The sequence below is a fragment of the Monomorium pharaonis genome, chromosome 1 (genome assembly GCF_013373865.1).
Source record: "Monomorium pharaonis isolate MP-MQ-018 chromosome 1, ASM1337386v2, whole genome shotgun sequence".
In the NCBI taxonomy this organism is placed as follows: Eukaryota; Metazoa; Arthropoda; class Insecta; order Hymenoptera; family Formicidae; genus Monomorium; species Monomorium pharaonis.
Window position 1 is genome coordinate 15212574 of NC_050467.1, and position 17262 is coordinate 15229835.

General features: G+C 33.7%; 1 protein-coding gene across 1 annotated transcript; it reads right to left on the bottom strand.

Moving 5' to 3' along the window:
- Positions 1 to 1319: 1319 nt before the first annotated feature.
- LOC114254754 lies at positions 1320 to 3509 on the bottom strand. Its single transcript, XM_036289615.1, has 5 exons — positions 3448 to 3509; positions 3162 to 3362; positions 2944 to 3081; positions 2596 to 2860; positions 1320 to 1847 (listed from the first exon to the last, which is right to left on the bottom strand). The coding sequence occupies exons 1-5, from the start codon at positions 3507 to 3509 to the stop codon at positions 1770 to 1772; spliced, it is 744 nt and encodes a 247-aa protein (XP_036145508.1). The 3' UTR covers positions 1320 to 1769.
- Between the last annotated feature and the right edge of the window lie 13753 nt (positions 3510 to 17262).

Consider the following 17262-nt stretch of genomic DNA (forward strand, 5'->3'; position numbering starts at 1 on the left):
GGTCGAGCTACAGGTCTGTTCATGGCTGCCTCACAAATGGGGCTTAAGCTTTTATAAACTTAATATGCGCTTAATTATTCTTGCGCATCTCGTGGATTTAGAGCTAATTGGCTCTAATTAAACATAATTAAAATAATAAACATGAATTTAATCAATATATATGCAATATAAAATAATAATTAATCTTAGTTCACAGACCTGAACTCGTGCTTAGTTCGCACGCTCTGAAACGTTTATAATCGTGAATTTTAATATAAAATAAATACAAAACTAAATATTATCTTCGACTAACGCGTCGTATACTTCCCAAACTATAGTCGCGATTCCAACTGGCTGGTGACTAATCGTAATTGTTATAAACACGTGGTATGACATGTTCATCCACCGGATGTTGAAATACATCGCCAGCGAGCGTGGAATCTCAATCGTTATTGACTCGTGTACACGTCTCGCGTACATATTACAAGTATGGCTCTATATTATATATCTCTATGGTTAGGACAACCATAGAGATATATAATATAGAGTCAACCTTCTGTGAGCGGAGCTGTCCGCATCCTCTATGGGATAGAACGATATGTAGTAAGGTGTTGTCTTCATCACTCAGCTAGTCTGGTGGGAGATTTAGAGGCGCGCTCCCCGCTCCCCGTACCCCACGGCGCCAGTCGTACCCCACGCGTGCTTCGACGTTCCCCCACCAGACTAGCTGAGTAACGAAGCAACGCGTTTTATACATATACGGATTACATTTTATATAAGGATCTTATCTATTACTAAAAATGTACCATAATTATTGGACAGTTAAAAAATTGCAAAACAAAATTATTTGTAATAAACTCGAAATTTTTAGTTTATTTCAAAGGGCGTTTCATGCCTAGTATGAGTGGATGTTTTTTGCATTTAATTTAGTCGTTCAATATATTTTTCGCATCTATTAGAAATAATTGCCACAAATGATGCAATTTACAAATGTCCAAATTATTGGACAAATTCTAATTATAGAAAGAAAAATGTTTCAATTATTAGGGTTTTTAAAAAATTCATTATCCTTTTATTAAAAAATTTTATATGATTTTGTCTAATAATTGAGTCATGTCCATAAATTTGGTACATTTACTGTATATATCTTCAAAGGAGAGGAAAACTTTTTTACAAAATATAAAAGGGTGAATGATTTTACTATAAGGATTTATTAATTTTTTTATTAATATTAATATATATATTTTTATTAATATATGTCTTACATATCTACTGATTTTTAAATATAACCAATCAATTACAAAATGATCTAAATCGAAAAATTTTATCTTTTAGTGATTTTGATTCATGATGAATTCTTAATTTTAGGAATGTTTTTATAATTTGGTCGATTAAAATGGATTTATGATCCAATTCAACATTTAGTGAAAACATATCTGTTTCGAGAGTATTAAATAAGTTTGTGGGAAGATGCAACTTTGTTCTATAACTAAGTCTATCAATCATCACATTATTCATCTTTGAAAGGTTTGATTCATTCCTTATTATCCGTTCTGCACAAGTGCAAATTTTAATTATGTCTTTACTTGGAGTTGTTAAAAAGTTTCTTGATGATCCTCTATCTTTCCTTACTTGTAATGAACAAATAGTGCTATTACTTATACCAGGGCTGAAGTCAAATTTTCTATACCATTTACGTACAGTTTCCGGATGTGGTAAGCCACTAATCATCTGTCTTGTATACTCATAGGCAGACACCGAATAAAACATCAAACTAGCTGCAAATTCTTTTAATTCATGTGGATAATGATTTTTTTTGTGGATAGGACATTTTGAACTATTTCTGTCAATGCAGGACTTATTGTACGCTGTTAGGAAAAAAAGAAAATAAATATGGATTATGTTAAATTTGTGTTATTTTATTTTTATATTAAATGTATACTGTAAATTATAATATTTAAATATCATAAAAAATGTACAATATTTAAATATCAGATGTATATATGAAAAATAGTAATGATGGCTTATTATGTAAACATACATGCTCAAAAAAAATTTATTTTTAGTGATTTATAATACATTTAATTTTAATAATAGTAAAAAGAATAGATTAAATAAGTGAAATGATGTTATGTAAAATTAATAATTTAATATGTATATAAAATAATATAATTCCTAACATTTATTGAAACATTTTTTAATAATTTATAAAAAAATAATTTGTAGTAAATACTACTTCAAAGATTTCTCTGGATATTTAAAAACTTTAAGATTTATGCTTCATAAAACTTCCGAGTGAAATCAGGCCAATTTTAGCTTTGAAAAATATTGATTACATTAATATGTTTTTACATTAATACATCAATGAATATTATTAGTAACATAAAACGTTCATAAAACTTTTAAGTTTAGAGATCTTCAAATTTAGAGAAACGTTTTATGCTACTAAGGTTTAATTGCACCAACGTTATTTTAACTTTAAGCAAAACTTAAATGTTTTTATCTTTAGCTCTTTTTTAAACAAATAGAGAGACAGATATTTAAATGGTGCTTAAAGTTAAAATAACGTTGGTGCAATCAGACCTAAGACCATTATTAAGATGATGGTATTATAACCTTCAGATCATCGACAGCATTACTTGATAGAAGACCCTTGTCATGTAACTGTGACAGCAAATCTTCAAAGCTTTTAACTTTTTTTGTTAAACGACCAACTTGCTTTTGCAAACTATTTACACGAGTATTATGTTTTTTTAAATATTTCCTAACTACTTCGTAGCATTCGGGTGAAGTAAAATCTTCAGGATGAAGATCACCAATGAATTTAATAGTTCGCACCTTATTACATGTGACGGCTTTGTCTGAAGATAGTTTTCTTTTTCTGTAAAAACAAAAAAAAAATGAAAATAATGCTGTTGTTAAAAAATTTTATATAATTTTCTTATTACATGTTCTGACTTTTACCTTATTGAATCATTCTGACTATTGTCAGAATTGTCTATTGCTCTATTATCCGCATTACATAGAGGTACAAGAGATAAAACATCTTCAATTATTCCAGAATATTGGATTGCTAGATTTTCATTATTGGACTTCAATTCCCTAATAATAATTTTTTCATAATAAAAATAAATATTATTTTAGAATTTTATCAGATAAATAGCTTATGATTAATACCTTACCTTATATCGTGTAAATCCTGGCATTTTTCTACCGTTGGAATTGCTCTTTTTATCAAATGTCTTTGAATCTTGCCAAGTTTATTAATCTTAAATTCAAAAAAAATTGGTTTAAAATGATCACTGCACACTTTACTGTAATTAGAAACATTTTTTCCAATTACAGCAATCCACTTGGCTCTGATATCTTCTGATCGTGATATGCTTGAAAAAAATGTTTCTATTATTATAAATACATTGTAAATTAGGTATAAACTATTTTTGTTCTAATACAAAGTAATATGCGTACTTATGAAATGTAATATCTGCATGAGACCCAGAATGCGACTTACAAATACAGCAATATGACATTTTTTTAAATATAATAACGCTTTTTTATATATTCCTAACCTAACCAAGTTACGCCGTAAGTACTACCCATAGAGATCAATAGAGATATACAGGGTGTTTGGTAAAGATTTATGCAATTTTTATAAGCAGGTAGAGCGCATTAAGCTGAACATAAAATCATCATCGTTTTTCCATTTTCACAATAGTTAACGAGTTATAGACTTGTAAAATTTTCTGTATTAGCCCGGCCTACCGGTAAATGCAAGCACGCCGAGCGCCCGACCGCGGCGGCCGCCCCTCCCTAGCGCTTGAACCTTGAGATTGCTAGGCGCGCGGAGGGAGTTGTTACAACAAGCGGCAATGGCTACGCACAATGTGTACGTGTACATACATGTGTACAAAAAAATATCAGTTCTAATGCTTAAAGAAGCAATTACTAAATTTATTTTTTTTAATAAATAATGATTATTTTTAATAAAAAATTTTTTTTGGTGATAGTCTTAAATGTCGTAAACTGTCATAAATTTTAAAAGAAGCTATTATCATGTGCTCAAAAACAAATTTATCCTTCTTTTAACAACATTAGAAAATTTTATCGATTAAAATGGAAATAACAACCAAATAAAATGTTTCAACTTTATATTCTTAATTTATTTCAACTTTATATTCTTAATTAAAAATTAAATAACGAGGATATTTATATTTTTAATAAAATTAATCCTTGTGATAGACTTATAATACACGGAAAAAACTTTGTGGTAAAAATTACTATGGTAAGTAGTAAACGCGTGCTAAGAAGGAATTATGAAAATTTTTATTATGTTCTTCATCAAATTACGATAATATTTACACTTATATGATATAATTCTCTGAAATTTCTTCTTACAGTTTGTGGTTGCTATCATAAATAATAAATCATACATAATTTTACTATAAAATTTTCTCTGTGTAGATTTACGAATATATAAATTTATTAAATGTTTGAAAACTTATAAACAACATTTATTTAATTCAAGAAAATTTTAGTATAAAAATTTTCATAATTCCTCCTTAGCACGCGTTTACTACTTACCATAGTAATTTTTACCACAAAGTTTTTTCCGTGTATTATAAGTCTATCACAAGGATTAATTTTATTAAAAATATAAATATCCTCGTTATTTAATTTTTAATTAAGAATATAAAGTTGAAACAAATTAAGAATATAAAGTTGAAACATTTTATTTGGTTGTTATTTCCATTTTAATCGATAAAATTTTCTAATGTTGTTTAAAGAAGGATAAATTTGTTTTTGAGCACATGATAATAGCTTCTTTTAAAATTTATGACAGTTTACGACATTTAAGACTATCACCAAAAAAATTTTTTTATTAAAAATAATCATTATTTATTAAAAAAAATAAATTTAGTAATTGCTTCTTTAAGCATTAGAACTGATATTTTTTTGTACACATGTATGTACACGTACACATTGTGCGTAGCCATTGCCGCTTGTTGTAACAACTCCCTCCGCGCGCCTAGCAATCTCAAGGTTCAAGCGCTAGGGAGGGGCGGCCGCCGCGGTCGGGCGCTCGGCGTGCTTGCATTTACCGGTAGGCCGGGCTAATACAGAAAATTTTACAAGTCTATAACTTGTTAACTATTGTGAAAATGGAAAAACGATGAAGATTTTATGTTCAGCTTAATGCGCTCTACCTGCTTATAAAAATTGCATAAATCTTTACCAAACACCCTGTATAATACGCTCCTCGCTTCCCGTATACCCCACGCACGCTTCGATGTACGGGGAGCGGGGAGCGCTCTCCCACCAGACTAGCTGAGTGACGAAGACAACACCTTACTACGGGTGCGTTCGGGGAGACACTATTAACGCTACAAACGCTAACGCTATCTGAACTGTTCGTGGAGCCAATAGCGCGGTAGTGATAGCGAGTTCCGTGAACAGCTATAGCGTAGCAAACACTGTTGGGCAGTTGATTAGCCACTGCCAGCAATATTAACAAAATGTTTATATATATATTAATAATTATTTATGTTAACAATGTTACTTAGTATATTTATTATTATTTTTCTTTATATATATATGATACTTATTTGTTTACATTTATTTTATATTCAATATTTTAATAATTATAAAATGATTATTAAACAATTAAATTTTTTAATGGAAATTGAAATTATTGAAGTTCACAAAATAAAAATTATTAAAGTTATTTACAATCTTATTAAATAAATTTTTTAATTTTTAAATAAATTAAATAATAATTAATAAGTTCTATATATTACTCTTTAATTAAAATTATTTTATATGTAATAAAATAAAATAATTTAAACAATTTCCTATAAATTTTTATTTTGTTCCATTTTTCAATTCAAAATCAAATTAATTAATTATTAATTTATATTTATTTTACATAATATTATATGTTTGAATCTTATGCCTAATATAATTTTTTTATGTAAATTTATGTTCTTTTGCACTATGTCGTATACTGTCGCTCTTGAATTGCATTAATTATTTAAACTAAAATTTTAAAATAATATATGATTACGTTATCAATTTAATTGATAATAATGATACTTAAGTCGTTTACATATTTGCAATTGGTACAGAAAAGGATTGCATTTTAAGACAAACAGTACATGCAGTATAATGAATCAAAATAGTATATATTATTATATACATATTTTGATGAAAAATAATATTAAACTCAAAGATCCAGTCTTGATCATCTTGATAGAAATATATTAATGAAATATTTCACAGAAACATTTTTATTTAATCTCTTTTTATTATTTATTAAGATTTATTAAAATTTATTAAAATTTATTAAAAATTAATATTTAACATTTATTAAAATTTATAAAATTTATTTATATAATAAATAACAATGTAATAAAATAAATTTTATGAATTTTAAGAAATTTTAACAAATTTAAATGAATATATATTAAGGAATATATATAAGGAATTTTAATATATTTTAATAAATTTAATAAATTTTAATGAAACAGATCTCTCTCTCTCTCTCTCTCTCTCTCTCTCTCTCTCTCTCTCTCTCTCAATGAAGAGAGATTTTTAATTAAATATTTTCATTAGGACATATAAACAATTTCTTATTTTCTTCTTTCAAGATCACGCATAAATTTTCTCTAACCTTAAAAGAGAGATAGCACGTGATGTTTAAACAGATAATGGGGATTGAGCCAAACGCTATCCATGCACTACCTCTGAAGCAGTAGCATGGATAGCGCGCGTTTATGATGTCAAACGCTACGGACAGTGACGTCATCATAATTTTGATAGCGCTATCCAGCGTCTCCGCGAACAGCGGTAGTGCTGCGTAGCGCTAATAGTGAGCTCCCCGAACGCACCCTACATATCGTTCTATCCCATAGAAGATGCGGACAGCTCCGCTCACAGAAGGTTGACTCTATATTATATATCTCTATGGTCCTAACCTGCACCTGTCAAATATCGCGCTCGGCGGGTTGCCTATGACTCAGGCGCTCTCGGTGCCTTGTGCCCGTTCGCGGCTCGTGGTCGGCTCGTTCGCTCGTCGAGTTGAACTAAATAACACATTTACATCGTATTCTATACGTGAACAAAATATTAATGCTTAACATATTATTATTTATGAAATTATAAAATCTTTATTCGAATGAACATAATTCCTGCGCGTTCGCATTGCGCGACTACTTGCGCTTTAACAAAACGTAATGAATATTTTCAGATTATAATAACAGGTGTACTAATACGTACATATATGTATATACACGCGGCTTATTCACACGCGCTCTCACACATGCGACGCTGTTCGCGGTTTCATCACGTTGTTTATTGCGGTCGCTGCGGTTGCGTAAACGTTACATAAAGAATACTTAAAATTAATATACGTAAACTAAAATACATTGTATCTTTGATTAATAAAAAAAATACATTTTCTTGTTGTCACTTTATAGCGTGACATACTGTGACGCGGGCGGTATGTCGCTATCATTGTCAAGCTCGCGCGCTGTCACTTTCGTCGTTGGCTGGGTCTCCGATGCCGTCTCGGTGATCGCTGATTCCTCGATTATCGGTGTCGGCGTCGCTCTCCTCGAGCCGTCGGGATTGACTCCTCGGTCGCTCGGTCTTCGGGTTCCGCTCTCGGCGTCGGCTACATCATCTCGATGGCCACAGAAAGGTCGCGGATCGGTGCAGATCCGATGGCTTCCATCGACTGCAAGGTTACCCCGTCACATTGTTTACTTCACCATGTTGGTTTTGCATTCTTGCACACATCTGATTGGCTGATCTCCCACTAAATTACCGAACGACTGCGCATCTTCGGGAATGCTTCATCTTTCTAATTCCACCATGATAAAAACATTCTAGTAAGGGTAAGAGGATAGTACCCCATGAGTGGGAACGAGAGCGCGCAATGGGTGGGAGTGAGAGCGAAGAGAGAGAACGCGTGTTATATGTCGCGATCATTTCCCGCCACCTCGCGACATAGTGAGGGGGAGAGGGGTAGAAAGCGGTATTTTTTTATATTCCCTTATAAAAACACATCAAGTTTTTCATAGGCACCGCAAAATAGTTTACGTCTGATAAGTGGGATATCGGTTTACTTCTGATAAGCGGTTCTTCCCGGAGCCTCGTGTGACGTCATCCCTCCCCGCCGTAACATCCACCCGCGCCCACAAGTTCCCCCGCACCCCCCTCGGAGCTCCCGAGTTACAACCGGCCTAGTATTCCTACTAAAGCGATCATCGGCCGCCGCCACGTGTCTTGCTTCACCGCGAAACCGGAAGTCTCGTCCACCTGTTACTCGCGACACGATGCTCGCTCGCGCGAGGGCTTTGCGGCGCACGCGGTCGAGGGGAATCTCCGAGGGAATCTGAATGTTCCCGCGAACGTATCCCCCGTGGCTCGGCGCGTTAGTGCCCCGCCCGCTTGCATCCAATAAATCCCCAAAATCCCAACACGAAAGTATGCAATCGCCTCGCGACACATGCAATTCACGCACCAACGTAAAAACGCAATATAATTACTGCGGGCCACCTCACCGATAAGATCCAGGACCTCGTCACCTCCTTCGTCACCTGGCTCGTCCCGGTTGCTCTCGTCGAGGCCTCACAAACCACCGGCTGCACCGATAACGCGAGAGGCCCCAATACCGCCGATACCGCTCGTACGCAAAAGCAAGGTAGATCGCGGTCGATCCCGGATCAACACCGCGACCCTCTCACCCGGTCATGCGCATTGCCTCCGCGCGGCGACCCAATTACGGTAGGGCGCGCAGTCCTGCGATCGCAGGGACGTGCGCGCCGTAATTCTTCCGGGGGCCTCGCAGGCCCTCGCTAAATTTTCCATTTTCTGCCTGGCCTCTGCCAGCGCTTGTGTCGCGCACACCGCGACTTCCGCTCCACGCGAGAGGATCCGGCGCCTCTTCCGATGCGTTTGTCCCCATCGTGGCCATCGTGGCCCTTCTGCCGCCCTCCGGAATGTTCTTCCTTGGTGCTGGCGGGCGTTGCCTTTCCAATCTCCGGCCGTGGCTTTCCCGGGCCACGCCGAGTCCCCGTGCTCGCCTCTCCCGGCCGCCGGTGCTGTCCTCCCTCCTTCTCTGCATTGCAATCGCTCTCTCTTCCTCTCCCGTTTTCCTGCCGAACTCCGTTGTGAGGCGGCCGCCGCGCAAAGAAATAAATTTTATAAAATTAATATTACGCTTGCCATGCCCGTCGCGATTCCCCCTGGAGATCCTCTCTCGTTTCTTGCCTATTTTCCCCGTTCGGCGCGAATTTGCAACCTGTGACGGGAGAAGGACGCTGCTATTCGTGGCAGCGCAACTATCACGTCACAAGCTATCCGTTTCTGACTGTTTTACTATACGGTTTTTTTTTGTATTTACAGATAAAAACGGATAAAATATGTTGCAGATTGTATGGAATTATACAGGGTGTCCCAAATCTGGTGTGCAATACTTCATGGAAAGATAGACGGGATCGAGATGAACATAAAAATCCAATATAATCTTGGTTAGGTCTATCAATAATCAAGATATAAATTTTTTAATTTATGCGAATGAGAGCGCGCCTTGCGCGCCGAAGGAAGGGCTCGAGCCGCTCGAGCCATAGCACGGCCTACTGTCTCAAGCATTGGCTGCCGGCGGCGGCGGGGGGAAGAAGGAGAAGCGTGGCGTCGTCGCCGTTCCCACGTCTCGCCGCACCGCGCCTAAGCTCGCGTCGATGGCTGCTACGCATACTCGCGATTACATGACAAGATTATAAATTATTAATAAAAATATGACAAATTTAAATCGTAATAAACTTCTGTAAATAAGAAAGTCAAAAGAGAGAAAGCGATGGAAACGTATGAATCCTGCAAATAATATAATATTTGCTGCATCAAATTCTCTTATCGTTTTTTATGGAATATTCAATTAACGAAGATTTATCACGATTGATTCTTTATACATTCTCCTTTCATAACCATCTTATTAGAAAATTACAAAATGCACGAAATACTATCCTTAATATACACTCTTTGTAAAATAACACGATAGAAAAATATTCACGTTTGATCTAAGGACTTCAGGATAAATTATTCGATGCGACTTCTACGGTAATTATAGGTAATCAGAGATCAATGTTATGTCAAGTATCGTTAGTATGGTTAACAACAAAGGATTTTCTCTTGTATATGATAGAGAACTTCGAGTTTCTTCTATCGTTAATACATTATAAGTCACTGAAAATCTGTCGTAATTAATAATGCAATTAAAGGTAGAAGAAACTGTAAGTTTTCTATGGTTATAAAAGAAAATCCTTCGTTGTATTAACAATACATGATATTAAACATTAATTTTTAAGCATAATTATCGTAGCATCGCGCCTAAGCTATCGTGAAATCGTTACATCAAGAGGGAATATTTTTCAGTGTTATTACAAAGAGTGTAACATACTATGGATAAGTATTTCGCGCATTTTAGTATGACACCTCTCTCTCTCTCTCTCTCTCTCTCTCTCTCTCTCTCTCTCTCTCTCTCTCTCTCTCTCTCTCTCACTCTCTCTCTCTCTCTCTGTCTCTCTCTTTCTCTCTTTTTCCCTCACAAGCACTACGTAGTACACAAATACAATAAATATTACCACGTTTAACAACATTAGTTTGTACTATTCTACTTTCATTATGTGTGTAAATTGAATAAAATTTTAACAATTATCATTTCTTTATATTTTTAGTATTACACACGATCAAAAAAAAAATTATCAAAAATTATCACTAAAACTGCGATAAATAATCAGCACGATACTTTCTTTCTGAGTGTCGTATCGTGTTTAATGTTAAAAATGTTAAAAAATAGTAATCTTGTTAAAAAAATTTTATATGACATTTAATGAAACTCTAATAATATTGATTGGAACTGTTGTTGAAAATGACATTTATCGTGTTTCTGTAAATACTTTAGAGGGAAAGATATTCTGCTAACTTCGCGAAATACATCTTTTTATCTTTGTCTTTTTAATATAAAAATTGTAGCAACGTTCTGCTTTATTTAATTACACATAATGAAAGTAGAATAGTACAAACTAATGTTGTTAAACGTGGTAATATTTATTGTATTTGTGTACTACGTAGTGCTTGAGAGGGAAAGAGGAAAAAAGAGGGAGAAAGAGAGAGAGAGAGAGAGAGAGAGAGAGAGAGAGAGAGAGAGAGAGAGAGAGAGAGAGAGAGGTGTCATACTAAAATGCGCGAAATACTTATCCATAGTATGTTACACTCTTTGTAATAACACTGAAAAATATTCCCTCTTGATGTAACGATTTCACGATAGCTTAGGCGCGATGCTACAATAATTATGCTTAAAAATTAATGTTTAATATCATGTATTGTTAATACAACGAAGGATTTTCTTTTATAACCATAGAAAACTTACAGTTTCTTCTACCTTTAATTGCATTATTAATTACGACAGATTTTCAGTGACTTATAATGTATTAACGATAGAAGAAACTCGAAGTTCTCTATCATATACAAGAGAAAATCCTTTGTTGTTAACCATACTAACGATACTTGACATAACATTGATCTCTGATTACCTATAATTACCGTAGAAGTCGCATCGAATAATTTATCCTGAAGTCCTTAGATCAAACGTGAATATTTTTCTATCGTGTTATTTTACAAAGAGTGTATATTAAGGATAGTATTTCGTGCATTTTGTAATTTTCTAATAAGATGGTTATGAAAGGAGAATGTATAAAGAATCAATCGTGATAAATCTTCGTTAATTGAATATTCCATAAAAAACGATAAGAGAATTTGATGCAGCAAATATTATATTATTTGCAGGATTCATACGTTTCCATCGCTTTCTCTCTTTTGACTTTCTTATTTACAGAAGTTTATTACGATTTAAATTTGTCATATTTTTATTAATAATTTATAATCTTGTCATGTAATCGCGAGTATGCGTAGCAGCCATCGACGCGAGCTTAGGCGCGGTGCGGCGAGACGTGGGAACGGCGACGACGCCACGCTTCTCCTTCTTCCCCCCGCCGCCGCCGGCAGCCAATGCTTGAGACAGTAGGCCGTGCTATGGCTCGAGCGGCTCGAGCCCTTCCTTCGGCGCGCAAGGCGCGCTCTCATTCGCATAAATTAAAAAATTTATATCTTGATTATTGATAGACCTAACCAAGATTATATTGGATTTTTATGTTCATCTCGATCCCGTCTATCTTTCCATGAAGTATTGCACACCAGATTTGGGACACCCTGTATATATAAAGATGGAAAGAAAGCTAACTGCATCTAATTGATCTCTAACGGAAATATCCAAATCTGTGCGCTGATGTAACTATCTGTTTCCGACGTACGACTCGGACATTATGATAAGTCCATGTGACACGTAATTGCAGTGCGTTTTCTTATTTAACACCTGTTCTACGGACGTTCTCTCTGCTTATCATCCTCAGGGACACTAGCGAACTCGTCGCCGAGTCGCGAACAGTATCTAACGGAACGATTCTACTCTATACGGTGATGTAACTATCCGTTTCTTTATGCACTATACAAAAATTCAAAACATCTAGTTATAAATGCTGTAAAGTGAACGAATACAAAAACGTGCATGTGCCGAGATAGAACAAAAAAAGATTTTTTAATTGATTGCACTAGTTTATCTTCTTTTCTTTGTACTAGAAGGAGAAAAATAAATGATGAATTAGTTTAACTAAAAAAAAAAAAAAACGTATCGTTATACGTCTACATACATATATTCAGATCATTTTGTTAAAAATCGATTATATACCTTCTTTCCGTTTTGCATATATAGGTCCTTTGCAATCTGTAATTTTGAATACTATTTTTTGCTAAACGCGTACGTATGTATATTATTCCTTTCTTACTACAAAAATATATCTTACTAATTTTGGGGATTTTAAGGATCTATAACGTGATAATATATCATAATTTCTAAAAGTTATTTCTCTATCTGTTTTTAAACTTTTTATTAATATTTTATAAAAACTTAAGGGTATTATAAAAAACATGAATCTATTATTGTCATAAGATAAAATTACTTCCTCTCCAAAAGAATCGAATCCTTCATATCGTTAGAAAAGTTTTTGTTGTTGGGAATGTCTAAAAACAATTAATTAATCATTTAGCTATTTGTAACAAACGTAAAACACGAATATAATGTTATATAAGAACTAAATGTAAAAATTAATATAATTACATCATTAGGGCTAGTACTCATAGTCAAATCTTATTTCAAGATCGTTTCAAGCAATGTCTTAGCATGCTAATACGGCTCTGTAATTGGTTGATGCCCTCTCAGAATGGATTTCTGATACCAAGACAAAAAATATTCTTGACACATTTCATCTTATTATAACTTCAAATAGTATGAAAATAAAACAGAATTAAGATTAAATCAGAAATTTCTATCTTCAGATCGGTCTATTCTTAAATCTAGAATATCACAAGATTGTCACAAATTTACTAAATTATTCTAAGAAAATTAATAAGGTAACATGAAGTTATTTTATTTTAGATTTAAGAACTTTCCATTTAAAAATGAAATATTCCTTCTTTGATAATAAATATGATTGGCGCTATATCGATCTTATTTTATGATAGATCAAAGAATAATGGCATTAGGTCCAGAAATCTTTTCTGTGGGTATGGCATCTTAAGACAGTACTTAAAAAAACCCGACTATGAATACCGAGCTATAATAGAATTTAAAAAATGGTATAATTCTCTCTTATTAAAAATATATTTTTAATAAGCAATACAGATCTACACCCTGGTAACACAAAATGATAGCTCAGATACGTCCCAAAGATGTGCGCAAGAAAACAATCCAAAATTGCGACAGAGGTGCATAATATCTCTTATTAAACGAGTACTTACTGTACTATTGCAGCAAGTCTGCTATAAGAAGCTACTATGAAATTTGATACAATGTGTTAAAAGTAGACGTGCAGCAGAAGTGTGAAAGCAACATTGAAGTATCTGCTCGACAGAAAAATAACAGCAAATCACGCTAAACCCTTCATGCACATTTGCAGCAGAGTAACAACAGTTTTTGTCACGTAAAATGCTGAGTTTCGAGTACAAATTCGAGCGGCAGAAACGCGAAAAGAACGTGCAAGCATTTGCCCGTCAGAAAAAGAGCAGTCAAGTGTGCTACACTTTTTAATCATATTGACAGCAAAATTTCATAAGTGTATGTCGCGTAAATTGTTGTTTTTGCCTTGTAGATCTGAATCACAGAAATGCGAAAAAAATGTGAAAGCATCTGTCTGACAAAAAAATAATAGCAAATCGCGTTAGACTCTTCACGCACATTTGCAGCAGAATAACAACAGTTTTTGCCACTTAAAATGCTGACGAATTTCGAGTATAGATTCGAGCAGCAAAAACGCGTAAAAAATAGGCAAGCATTTGTACGTCTGATTATATAAATTGCTTAGCGCGTTAGATCTTTCAAATTTATAGCATAATTACAAAATATTTGTCGCTTAAATTGCCGAGATTCAAGAATGATTATAGCCTCAGAAATGTATAGAGATTTGTACAAACACCATGCTCGTCAAATAAAATATTATATAAATGAAACGTTAAATTATTTCTTTATTAATTAAAAAAATTATTTTTTATTTAATCAGAAGCTCCGTGATGATATTTGAAATTTCTAAAATGATAAAAATTTTTTAATTTTAGTAGAATTCAGTTTGTGAAAAAGTTTTATTACATATGAACTATGGTAGAAAATGCTTAAATTATGCATCACATTTTTTATTTGATGAATGATTTCTTGGAAATTTAAGATTTTTAAAGTATGTTCTTGCATTATTAAATTAAGATAAAAATCCAGCAATTTTCCTTATATTTTATATTTGATTTTAATTAACTTTTTTGGAAATTAAAATACAATAGAATCTGTAAGTTATTACAGATATTAATTATTAATTTTACAATATTATTAAAAAAATACATATCATATTGAAAAGTACAATACGATATTTAAAAAAAAATATCTGACATGCGTGCATGTGACCGTGTGTATCATTCGAATACACACAGGCTGCGTTCCTTTTGACGCTTTCAGCGCGCTGTAAGCATTATTCTGTCTTCGTGGTACATTGAATATTAAACGAAGATAGAGCGATGCTTTGAGCGCTAATGGCCATTTTAACCAACTCCGATTAACTTTAATCGATGATTAGTCCATTGAAATTTACCAATAGAATTTGATGGTAATAAATACTGTGGGTATGTAAATTTTGAAATTTCATTAGATCAAGATAGAGACATTGCGCGAGAAGCTCTTGTTTTCATGATTGTTGCTATAAATAATACGTGGAAATGTACAGTAGAATATTATTTTATAAACGGATTTAATGGGACACAAAAAATGAATTTAGTTATATCATGTTTGAAAACACTCTTAGATTGTAATATCAACGTAATAAGTTTAACTTCTGATAGTTGCCAAAGTAATTTTGTAATAACAAATTTGCTACGATGTACACTAAATTTACAAAATATGAAAACTAGTTTTAAAATTGAAAATAATACCATACAAGTATTACTTGATCCAGCTCACATGAAAATAAAAAGTATCTTATTCTAAATTTTATTTCATTCTCTAAGGCCGGTATTCATAGTCGAATCTTATTTTAAGATCGTCTCAAGTAATGTCTTAAGATGCTAATACGGCTCTGTGATTGGTTGATGGCATCTTAAGGCAGTACTTAAGACAGTCTTAAATATAAGACTTGACTATGAATACCGGCCTAAGATACATTTTCGGATCTCATAAATTTATAATTGAAATTCATATATTTATAAGTTATTTCCATCATACTGTGCTGAAAACATTCAATTTTTGGCGCCAGTGAGCCATCTTCAGTTTCACCTTTTATATACAGGGAGTCCCAGAGCATACTGGTCACTGTTATCCATACGACATCCATAAGACGTCCTTAACGGATATTGAGGATATCCACGGGACATCCGTTTTACGTCCTTTGGACATTCTATGGACGTCCATGGGATATTGGTTTATGAAATTGGTGGACATGCTATATCCATAAAATATGTCCGATAAACGTTCTATGGACGTCCTATGGACGTGATAAAAAGCGGTATTTAAAATTAAATTTTACATTAAATAAAAGGGTAAAAACAGAATAAAATATATAAATATAAATATTTATTTTAGAAATTATATTATTTTTTCGATAGATTATACATTAAACAATTTTAATTAAATAAGTATCATACGTATAATATTAATTAAACAATCAGCTTAAAATATTTTGTAATTATCACACACATATATATATATAGTGTGTATCCATTGTTTAACGATTACAGTGGAACAAATATTCTTTATATTGCAGACAATGACTGCAGCATGCAAGTGATCTCGTCTAGGCAACAAATGATTGTGACTCGTCAACTATAACAGAAATTAAATTTTATGTTTATACACACACATACACACACACATATATATATATATACATATATACATAGGCTATAGAGTAGACTGTATAAAATCTTATTGTGCGCCATTGGCTTTGCCTCTACCTGGTTGATCAATTCGCCAATATATTCCATCACAAACTCGTCTTTAACGAAAATAATGGTGCTCGGCCGACGCTTGTTTGCTCGTAGGCTCTGATTGTTCTCGTTGTTGCAATCTCTAATCTCGTTGCTGTTCTTTATCGAGACCATCGTCGTAATCCGCGTACACTTCGCCGTCGTCTATTACCATCTGTAATTATACGTCTAGAATTCGTCGCTGCTACCGTGTACACGTAACTGTTCTGTTTACGTACGTAGGTCAGAGCCTACGAGCAAGCGAGCGTCGGCCGAGCATCTATCATCATTCTCGTTAAAGAAGAATTTGTGGTGGAATATATTAGCGAATTGATCAATCAGGCAGAGGCAAAGCTAACGGCACACAATGAGATTCTTTGCTGCTCTTGTAACTTATAATTTCTGAAAATTTTTAGGATTCTTACCTGACTGTGTAAAACGTGCTGATAACCAACGAAAACCTAACCACTACTACGGCCATATTGCTTTTTAGTTCACCTGTGCATGCAGATGGTGTTGGCGGAGCGAGTACAAATAAGGATAGCATATGGACATACAAAGTAGTCCATTTTAGGATATCCCTTCAATGTCCACAAATGTATATCCTATGAATATCCTTATAAGGTCCGTGGACATCAGGACAAGAAATGGACATAAAACGGATATCCATAG